This window comes from Pelophylax lessonae (genome assembly GCF_965119305.1).
Source record: "Pelophylax lessonae genome assembly, contig: HAP1_SCAFFOLD_570, whole genome shotgun sequence".
In the NCBI taxonomy this organism is placed as follows: Eukaryota; Metazoa; Chordata; class Amphibia; order Anura; family Ranidae; genus Pelophylax; species Pelophylax lessonae.
Window position 1 is genome coordinate 27912 of NW_028119775.1, and position 11405 is coordinate 39316.

General features: G+C 42.8%; 2 protein-coding genes across 2 annotated transcripts in view; one reads left to right on the forward strand and one right to left on the reverse strand.

Moving 5' to 3' along the window:
• Window positions 1–1330: 1330 nt before the first annotated feature.
• Window positions 1331–4040, reverse strand: LOC309543981 (uncharacterized protein; the record flags this gene model as incomplete). Its single annotated transcript, XM_082276384.1, has 6 exons — window positions 3953–4040; window positions 2410–2533; window positions 2196–2293; window positions 1879–2106; window positions 1593–1799; window positions 1331–1472 (listed from the first exon to the last, which is right to left on the reverse strand). Coding segments are annotated over exons 2-6 (760 nt in total), but the record flags the coding sequence as incomplete, so codon positions are not given.
• The window catches only part of LOC309543982 (uncharacterized protein), a gene marked incomplete at its 3' end in the record, with an annotated part of 38771 nt that continues 31386 nt past the window's right edge, over window positions 4021–11405 (forward strand). Inside the window, exons 1-3 of the mRNA XM_082276385.1 lie at window positions 4021–4327; window positions 10790–10918; window positions 11265–11399. Coding sequence (XP_082132511.1) covers window positions 4157–4327; window positions 10790–10918; window positions 11265–11399 — 435 coding nt within the window. The 5' untranslated portion in view covers window positions 4021–4156. The remainder of the gene's footprint in view (window positions 4328–10789; window positions 10919–11264; window positions 11400–11405) is intronic.

The window sequence follows — 11405 nt, forward strand, 5'->3', positions numbered from 1 at the left end:
GCCGGGGGACACTCCTACATGATTTTTGGTTGTGTCCTAAACTAGCGGAGTTCTGGAAGACAGTACATGAAATGTCTCAGAGGTTTATAAACCGACCGCTCCCCAATGACCCTGCTCTCTTCCTTCTCCATGCTTCTAACATCCCGGCCCAGACCTATAAAAATTCTGTAATTTGTCACCTTCTAAATGCTTCTAAAATGTGCATCCTTCTTAAATGGAAAAACACACAGGCCCTGACTGTTGGCATGTGGCTCAAATAAATAAATAGAATGGAAAACCTTGTTCTCTCGACACGTCCCCAACACGAACGATATACCAAAACCTGGGGTCAATGGAATATATTTGTCCTCTCTGATGAAGGCTGCTCTTTAATTAAGGGTGGCAATACTAAAGAGACCTCATGTTGAGTTTGGGGGAGCTCTAAAATATTGGTGGAAAGTATTGCTGATGTAGGGCCAGAGCTTTACCAATGCTAACCCTCCTACACCCCCCCCCCCTTCCACACCTCCTTACCCCTTCCCCCCTCATCCCACCTACTTATCCTCTTCTGCCTCTCTCTAGGTTTCTTTTACTTCCCTCTCTCTTTCCACTACTTATTCGCTTTACTTCTTCCTTCTTCTTCTATACGTTATGCGAAACTGGAACAAACAACTCCGGGTACTTTCTAGTCCTGCATAACTCCTCCCATTAGAGGAATTGTAGAACACCTCTTATTCTACGACCGATGTAGATCTCAACCTTATGACTGAATTGTCTTCAGTGTTGTAATACACTGTCTCAGCATATGTTCTATAAGGAATATTACTGTTTATTATGCCTGGAAGTTGTCTTTTATATAAATAAAAGAATTGAAAAAACAAAAGATCTGACATGGATCAATGATACAACCTTACCGAACCAAACATCACTAAGTAATAATGCTATTGAAATGATAACAATTTTATTGTTGGGAAAATGACGTTATATTGAGGATTGGAGATGGACCTTTCATATGGTGTACAGCATCTCCTCCTCATTTGTTTGGAACAAGACATTAGACTCAGGCATGGGGCAGAAGACCCAAAACTCATAACCTAGGTGCCTATATCATGCACATTTTTTTTACCAGCCGAATCCCACAATCTCCATAAATCCAGTCTAGAGACATAAATTGTGTCTACAGCACAGAGAAGGAAGATTATCTGAGAGAAATACAGGAATACAGGACGGGAAACACAGCTCAGGAAAGTGACCAGGGTATTACAGGCTGATATCACCCAGTCCCCGCCCTACTCTGGACCAATCAGTGAGCAGTATGGGTGGAGGAATGTATTTAGTGTTAATGACCCACCTGTGCTGATCTCTGTAGGAGTGTCCTCCTCTATAAATGTCCCCGTTATTCCATCCTCCTCCATAGACTGCTGATCATCCCTCACATACCTCTCTTCTTCTTCCGCTTTAACCTCAAATTCTATATCGATTGGATCTCCACTCTAAATCAAGAAAATGAAAGAATATCATCTGTAAAATATAAGCTTTATTATTGTGACATCACATAAAAATACACACATTGTCTCCATGAGTCGGTGTTTTATAATCTCTGTCTCACCAACCTTATAACAGTGAGGGACGGTGTGACCTTCCTGTGTGGAATCCTGGGAATACAGAGGACGGGGACATCTCTCTGGTGGGTTCCTGGTATTAGGTGGCTCCATCATATCCTTGTGTCCTTCTGAAAACTCCTCCATCACTCCATACTCCTCATCCTCCTCTTTATACTCTTCTTTAACATCAATATTATCATCCCCGAGGTTTCCACTCTGAATAAATAATAAAACATTTCTTGTAACAAATATACTGTATATAAATCAGAACTACCAATCATTGACAATCATCTACCTGATGATGGTGGGGGATGGTGTGACCTTCCTGTGTGGAATCCCGGGAATACAGAGGACGGGGACATCTCTCTGGTGGGTTTCTGTAGCTGGATGACTCCACCATGGTGTCCTGGTACAGATCTTTGTCTTCCTTTAGAAACTCTGACTCCTCCATCACCCCCTCCTCATCATCCTCCTCTTTTATCTCTTCTTTAACCTCAACTTTAGAATCTCTCAGGTTTCCACTCTGAATATATAATAAAAATGACATCAATGGTAACAATGCAGATAATGTACAGATCCTAATGATACTATCAGTGATTGTTCCTCATCTACCTGATGATGGTGAGGGATGGTGTGACCTTCCTGTGTGGAATCCCGGGAATACAGAGGACGGGGACATCTCTCTGGTGGGTTCCCATTACTGGATCCATCTGTAGGAAACACACACACTGACTGAATACATTGTTTCTATGTGTTTATCAGATGATGGGGGATCTAGGTGGAGCCTCCGTACTGCTCTCTCCTTTACAATAAAGTCTCCTCTTACCCGGTGATGTGAGGGGCGGCTGATTCTCCATCATGACGTCCTTGTAGAGATCCTTGTGTCCTTCTAAATACTCCCACTCCTCCATGGAGAAATAGACAGTGACATCCTGACACCTTATAGGAACCTGACACACACAATGATACAGTCACCATCCAGACACATCCCTTGTCTGTTACTGGATAATGTCCCAGAATTCCCAGCACCGCTCACCTCTCCTCAATGATCTCTCTGGTGACTTCTAGAATCTTCTTTGTATTTCTCTATTCTATCAGGGAGGGAGGTGGAGGCAATGTGATGGTCATATGATCTCCAGACTTCACAGGAGGAAAACTCTAGATCTGAACACAAATAGTAAAATCAGATTAAATTCCCAGAATCCTCCTCACCTCACCATTCAGGTTTCCATTTGATTAAAGCCCCACCTCAGACTGAGGTATAATTTACCCACACAGGACCCCCACACTGTGCAGGGTAAAAGCTTGTTGCAGGCATTCTGACATCATTACATACAACACAGGACCAATAGACCCACTTTGCTTGTGAGGATGGAAAGGGTCCGCCCACATCCTAAGAGCATGAGAAAAAAAAAAGCCACATGGAGGGAAATTGAACAGGGGGGGGGGGGATGTGACATCAGAGTAATATCATCGGACATATATACTCTAGATGGATGGACATTTGGATGGGAATATTTGAGGGGCCCTCTATACGAGGATCCTGTACAAACCAAATCATTGTACCTGGGTGCCTCCCACTTCTCCTAAACTGAAGAGTGAACTTTGACCTTTACCATACAGAAATCTGTCAGGAATGTGTGAAAGTAATCTCTCATGTGATCAGGTGACGTGCGGAGGAACGGAGTGTAAATAGCAGACAATTTTCTCCGGAGCTCCTAATGGTGGGGATGGATTTTGCTGCATGCTATTCACCCCCCAGTGTGGAGAAAAGCTGTGTAAGAGGATATGGAGGAGAGATGAGGAGGAGATCCAGGAATCAGGATAAAGTTTAGGGAAAGCAACAGACGAGCGCATCCAAGAGATGAGGCCGGGGTCACTACACAGAAAATCAATCCAAGGAAACAACAGGCAGGACGAGGAATAGCAAGAAGGAGCTCAGAGACAAATGAGAATATTGCTCAGCCAATGGGAGATTATCTCAGCATGACTTACATAATGAAGGAGATGAGGGGGAGGGGAGGTGACCATAGATACATGGAAATTCAGCTGGTTCAGCAGGGATCGGTCACATTTCCATCCATGTATGGTCACTGCCAGATAAAAGTCACTCCATCAGCGACTGCAGCCAATAGCTTCATCACTGATCTGTGTATTCTGAGAGCGGAGGAGCGCCCCCCATTGTCAGAATACAATAGTGCAGTGGGGAGGATTCCCCCATCCCCCTCCAATGTGTGGATTGGGGAATTGCCTGTTTTTTTCCTCTTAGTCCGTTGGCTGAACGATAAACTGAACCATGTATGGTCAGCTTTATGTAGCAAGATATAGGAATCATTAACTGATCCCCCTAAAGGGGTTAATCTACGTACCTCCTCTGCCGCCAGATCCTGCTTTGTCTTCTCTCTACGTCTACTAAATGGAACGTCCTGCCTGTACTTGACATCACTTCCTGTCTGTATTCCATAGAGACTTCCTGTCTGGGTAGAAGTGAGATCACCACCTTGTGGAGCTCAGAGGAACTGCAGCCCTGAGAACCGTCTGGTAGTGTGAACACGGCCTTGTGCTGTGTGTGTATGTACTGTATATCCTTCCCCTTTCTCTCCTCCCTGAGTGTGTATGAAGAGGCGGAGCTCCTGCTGGAACAGCGGTCGGAGGAGGAAGCCGAGTCTAGGAGGGAGACTGACAGAAAGCGCAGCAGACTTGCAGGAGTGAGCGAGGAGGATCCAGTTCCTTTGCCATCGGAGGTGAGGAGAGTGTGAAGGATGTTTGTGACTCTGGTAGCTGAAAAGCTGGGAGTCATATTGCTCTGGTGAGTGGGGAAGCACTACTAAGGGGGCGCCCTCACCATCACGTGTGTAAGAGGTGGAAGAAGGTGTGGCTACACTACAGCTGGCACAGTTTGGAGCACGGAGAACTTTCACACCTTATCAACTTTTCATTCATTTGTGGACATTTATTTTGAGCAACAGAATTTAATTGAAGTAGATGCAAAGTGTAAGCAGTGGACTTGCAGAGAACACTATATTGAGCAAAAAATATTGTATGATTACATGAATTTTCACAGGTTTTTACTTTATTTATTATAGCAACAAATATTATAAGATTAATGAAATAGGTGCAAAGTGGAAGCAGTGGATCTGCAGGGAACAGCATCTTGAGCACAAAGCACTTTATGTTGTATATGAATTTGCACATGGATCAGTTGACAACATTCATTGATCAACACCATAAGATAAATGAAGTAGGTGTAAAGTGGAAGCCGTAGATCTGCAGAGAATATTATTTTGAGCCCCTAGCACTTTATATATGAATGTATCCACATATTTTAGTGTATTTGTGATAATTTATGTGCACACACAATAGGACAGCGCTGTGACACATAATGCTCTTCTAGTTGATAAAGGGAATACTTACCTTTGTTACAGCAGCAGTCCGGTAGAAGTTATTTTTGTAGGTATTTGAGTTGTTACACATAGCGCGGGTTTTTTCCATTTATATTGGTGACATAATTGCCCAAATCTGGGGATCAGAAGCCATTTCCACCCTTTACTCTCGGCTGGGGTTCTTTGTATCCATATAACAGATGTTCTACATGACTAAATCTGCAATCAATTTTACTGCAAAATCAAAGGTGCCAAAATGTCTCCCCCCGAGAAGTAATATTGTAAATTTCTCTCCCCCCTGGTGGGAGTGGAGATGACCCATCTATAAGGATATACAGTACATACACACACAGCACAAGGCCGTGTTCACACTACCAGACGTTTCTCAGGGCTGCAGTTCCTCTGAGCTCCACAAGGTGGTCACCTCACATCTGCCTATACAGGAAGTCTCTATGGAAGACAGGAAGTGATGTCAGATACAGACAGGAAGTTCCGGGTGAGAGGTGACTCGGGAGGAAGGAGAGAGAAGACGTTGCTGGAAGTGGCAACAGAGGAGGTAATAAGATCTTATTTTCTATTTACATCCAGTAACCCCCCCTCATGTCCGTCCTCTTCCTCCATAGTCACTGTGACGTCTTTTATCTCCAGCAGATGATGATAGACACATATATAGTGTGGAAATGTAGAATAATCCGTATATTACAATGAGGGAATTTATGGTCTGTACCACGAGGGGAGTTATTGGGGTCAGTAAATGCCGGTTCCAGACATTGTATGTGGGGGGAATGAAATGATAAAGGTTGGGATTAGGGAAGATTTCTGTAAGATTTTACACGGGAATGATCAGCGCCCCCTCCAGAGACACTATGACCAGTCTCACAATAGGAGTCTGAAAGGGACTGGATTTTGGGGGGATGGGATGGTGATCCCGGATTGAGGGGCAATTTTATCAAAGAGATGTCCAGATGGGAATCAAAATAGATTTTTCAGCTTGACCAACAGTTACCACACTAAAGCCCCGTACACACGTACCGATGGTCGGCTTACAAATGTTCCTCTTTTCTCCCCGGGATGTCGGTGTCTGCTGAAAAGTGCAAAGACAGCACAAGGACAGCACAAGAATTTTGTCCGCCGACTGCAGAAGTGATGTCATGTAATGGTTAACTTTCCCTGTGTTTTCTATTTTCTGAGCATGCCCAGTCTTGCAAATCTGCGGTCTGTCGGCCGAATTGTGTACTGACAGGCGAACAATCGTCCGTTCTGGTGTCGGCATACAAATATTTTCATGTTTGCACGAAAGACTTTTGTCCGCGGATTGTGCGCAGACATCTGTCGGAGGCACCATACTAACACGCGTACAATCGGCAGATCCTTCGTCCACCGACGTTTGTATGCCGACGATCGGTACGTGTGTACGGGCCTTAAAAACAAGTACAACATATCAATATCAGATATAAACCTATGAGAGATAGTCCATATAAAGTCTTCATTTACACTGAGGGCTGCTCTGACGACAAGTAAGAAGAACCTTGAAGGCAGCTGGAAAAGGAACACAGGCACCACTCGAAGTGTAATAAGAAGGTTTAATATGAATAAAAATCTCATACACCAGAATACTCACAAACGAGCGTATGTAAAAAGCATGTGGTATAAATCATAGTTGTCCGTCTGTCCGGTAGAGCAGTTCAGGATGAGATTTTTATTCATATTAAACCTTCTCATTACACTTAGAGTGGTGCCTGTGTTCCTTTTACATACAGTAGTAACCCTACTTATTCACCAGAAAATAAGTTACATTTAGTAAAATCACACACAGCCAGTTTTTGACAAGTCCTTTATTCAACCCCCTTCCCATCCAAAAAAAAAATAAAATGTCTTCCTGAAGTAGATCCAACCTCAATCACGAAAATGCGGAAAATCCGCCCCAAAAAAAAAAAAACCTGACTCACACTGACACTTGAAGGAAATCATTGGGTGACCCGGCCCTTTTATGACATCACTGACAAGCATGCCACAGTCAAGAGGGCTTAGAATGGATTGGGGACCCTGTGCTGTTTTCTTTCCTAATTTTTAAATGCTGGCAATTCTTTTGTTTATAATTTGCTCTCAGTGGGGAATCCCACTGACAGCAGACGATTCATAGTTGTTAAAAATATGGCAGCCACCCAATCATTAACAACCTTGACAGTTACTGGTTGTTAAAGCGGAGTTCCACCCTGGATTTTTTATTATTTTTTTAAATACCCCCGGGACAGTCAGGGCTAGTGCATTCCACAATGGCTAGCCTCTGATCTGTCCCGGGTTGCACTTACCTGTTAGGACAAATACTTACCATGAAAACGTCTTGTCCAGCGCTGCCATCTCAGATGTGGGCAGCTTGAAGCCAGCGAGATCCCCTTCGGCGTCTTCTTCCGCCTTCTTCGGTCCCACGACGCCCTGCGCTGGCCCCGCCGTCACTTCCGGTGCGCGCGCGTCATCCCTCCACAGCTTCTGGGCATGCCCAGAAGCTGTTTAGAAGGGGATGACGCGCGCGACCCGGAACTGACGTCGGGGCCGGTGCAGGCGCAATGATTCCTGGGAGCGATGACGTTCAGCTCCCAGGAATCATTGCAGAGCCAGGAAGTGACGACGGGCCGTGGCCGAGGAAGAAGGAAGTAAGGTAAGTATATTTTCTTCGCTACGAGGTAAGTGAAAAAAAAAAAAAATATGCGATTATCCATTTCTTTTTCAGGTGACCCGGAGCGAGAAGATGGAGGTAAGTATTAAATTAGGGTGGAACTCCACTTTAAGGACGCCGATGGCTGCCCACTCATTAACAACAAGTGCTTTACTGCTTGTTAAGGACGCTGGCTATCACCAGCGTTAAAGTACCACAAGCTGTAACTACTAAATTACTTCATCACCTAATAAAATAGCTCATGCTGTATTTTAGTTGCATTTTTTTAGTGAATTGCAAAATAAAATGAAAAACGCTAAGCGGTATTTTATACCGCTTAGTGAAATGAGCCCAATGTCTGGTATATAATCAGTTCAGACAGTGAAAAAGTCTCATACATGTGGTATCGCCATACTCAGAAGGAGTAGCAGAATGTGTTTTGGGGTGTAATTCTCAGTATGCCCATGCTGTGTGTAAGAAATATCTCATATAACTGACAAGTTTGTGTAAAAAAAATACATTTTCATTTTCTTTTCTGCATTTTCCAAAACCTTCTGGCAAAAAAAATGAATTTTTTTAAAAACTCACTATGCCTTTCAGAAAATATCTGGGGGTGTTTACTTTCCAAAGTGAGGTCATTTTGTTGGTGTTTCCATTGTCCTGTTGCTCCAGGGCCTCAAAAATGTGATGGGTAGTCAGGAAATTCGATAGATAAATTGTGCTCCTTGAATGCCCAAAGGTGCTCCTTGGATTTTGGGACCCTCTATGCATCTAGGCATATATGTGGTGCCCTCATATTTGGGAGGCATAGCAGAATGTGTTTTAGGGTGTAATTCTAAGTATGCCCATGCTGTGTGTGAGAAATAACGTGTTAAATAGAAACCTTTTGAAAAAATAAATAATTTCTTCATTTAAAAAAAAAAAATTGTGACAAAAAATTACAGCTTCAAAAAACTCATCATACCTCATGTTAACAAACTTGGACTGTCTACTTTCCAAAAAGGGGTAATTTTCGGAGGTATTTGTACTGCTCTGGCATTTCACTTTCCAGAATCAACATTTTCTATGGGACATTATACTGCAAAATACTCCCACAAATGCGGTCCATTGATTGCAACCAAGATTTGTTAATTTGCACACAAAAAAAGTATTTTTCCTAACATATTCATTCAAGACCATGTTGCAAAAATGAATACACCCCAATGAAAGTCTTATGGGCCATACACACTATAAGATTTTCTGAAGACTTTTTCCTTTAGATTTACCAAAACCAGATAATATGAGGTCAAACCTAAACACTTTCAATTTGTATGCAATCTGGCCGGCCCTTGCACTACATAGAAAAGGTAAATCTGAAGGAAAAAGTCTTCAGAAAATCATATATTGTGTATGGCCCTTTAAGAGCAAAGCTAAATTGTACACAATAAAATCCTAATTAAGAAGAATTCACCTATAGGTGAGTGTAATTGTATATTAAACAGGTGTCCAGCCGACAGTTGATTATAAAAGGGCGTATACAAAGAAAACCCCTCCCATTTCATGGTGTCAGCAATGGCACCACATGGAAGAGAAATGTCAGAAGACCTGAGAAAGAAAATCATTTCTTTACACAAGAAAGGTGAAGGCTACAAGAAGATCATCAAAGCTTTACTTATCAGTCAGAATTATGTAGCAAAAGCGATACAAAAATGGAACTGCAACCATCTCACAGAGACATCCAGGCTGTCCATGGAAGTTATCACCTCCAAAGGAGCGTCTTCTGATGAGTAGGGTTGGAGAAAATGGCCATGCAAGTTCATTGCAGTTAGATAAAGAAGTAGAAACCAAACTGGGGTGATTGTTTCCCATGACACAATACAGCATACTCTGCAGAGGAATGGCATGAATGGGTGTCGCCCATGAAGGAAGCATGGGCTTTAGCCCACCTTAAAATTTTCCAGGGTGAAAAATAAGAAGACTACCGGGACTGTGTACTCCGGAGTGATGAGACCAAGATAAATGTTTTTGGAACTGATGGCTTCAAAACTGTATGGCGTTCCAAAGGTGAGGAGTACAAAGAAAAATGCATGGTGTCTAGAGTGAAACATGGTGGTGGCAGTGTCCTTCTGTGAGGCTGCATGAGTGCTGCTGGTGTCGGGGAGCTGCATTTCATTAATAGTGTCACGAACATGAATTCATAGATGTACTGCTCTATATTGAAAGAGAAGATGCTACCATCACTCCGTGCCCTTGGTTGTCACACACTTTTCCAACACGACAATGATCCAAAACACACATCTAAGGTCATTGTTGCATTTCTGAAGAAGAACCGGGAGAAAGTGATTCAGTGGCCAAGTAAGTCTCCTGATCTGAACCCAATCGGGGAACACCTATGGGGAATTCAAGAGAGATGAACATCGCTCTCCATCCAGCATCCAGGCTCTAAAACAGGTCGTTCTTGAAGAATGGAAAAAGATTGATGTTGAAATATGTGGCCATTCATTCCATGCCTAGAAGACTTGGTGCTGTCTTTACAAATCATGGAGGTCATACAAAATACTAGATGGGGGGGTTTTTGTTGTGGGGTGTGTTCATTTTTGCATCAACTAATTTGAGCAAAACTAAATATATTGTGTAATCTAAGTTATATTATTACTTTCATGTAATGGGCCAAACAAATGTTCTATAGAACTCAGTTTTATCACAATGTTGGAAATTGTTCTTGTGTTCATTGAGATATTGATTCAAAAAGGGTGTACTCATTTATGCTGAGCACTGTATATCCCATGGTTTGTGGACTCTAATTTTCCTACAGACTAAATATAAATGGATTTGGGTTATTTTTACCTAAGAAGTGGAGCAGAATACAGTTTTTCCCTAAAATTTATGAAGAAGATTTTTTATTTGCAACATTTTATAACAGACAAAAAATTTTTTTTTAAATAAAAAACGATACAAATTACATTTGGGTACAGTGTTGCATGACTAAGTAACTGTCATTCGAGAGCGCTGAAAGCTGAAAATTGGTCTGGGCAGGAAGGGGGTTAAAGTGTCCGGTATTGAGGTGGTTAAATGTACAGCAATCCTCCTATTACCCCCCCCCCCCCCCCCCACATTTCCACACCATCTACATCCTATTATTGTGTGACCAATACCATCCAAATAATTCTTACTTTCATTTCCCAAAGTTATCCGTCTACAAGGAGACCTGTATAGATCAAATGATGGCACCAATGAGGATGGAGGAGGTCCGGAGTCACATGACTGAGAAGATACTAAACCTCACCCTGGAGATCATCTACCTGCTGACCGGAGAGGTGAGGAGGATTCTGGGAGGTCACATGACATCACTCTTATCTCTATTAATAAAACACAGAGCTGACGGGAGAGGTGAGGAGGATTCTGGGAGGTCACATGACATCACTCTTATCTCTATTAATAAAACACAGACCTGACCGGAGAGGTGAGGAGGAATCTGGGAGGTCACATGACATCACTCTTATCTCTATTAATAAAACACGGACCTGACCAGAGAGGTGAGGAGGATTCTGGGAGCTCACATGACATCACTCTTATCTCTATTAATAAAACACAGACCTGACCGGAGAGGTGAGGAGGATTCTGGGATTCTAACATGATATTCCTATTGGTTCCTCAATACAGAGATTTCCTCTTCTGAAGTCAGGTGATCGAATGACCATCACAGTGCCTCCATGTGACTCCCTAAAACCTGAGAGACACAACATGCAGAAGATTCTAGAAGTCACCAAGAAGATGATGGAGCTGCTAACAGGAGAGGTGAGC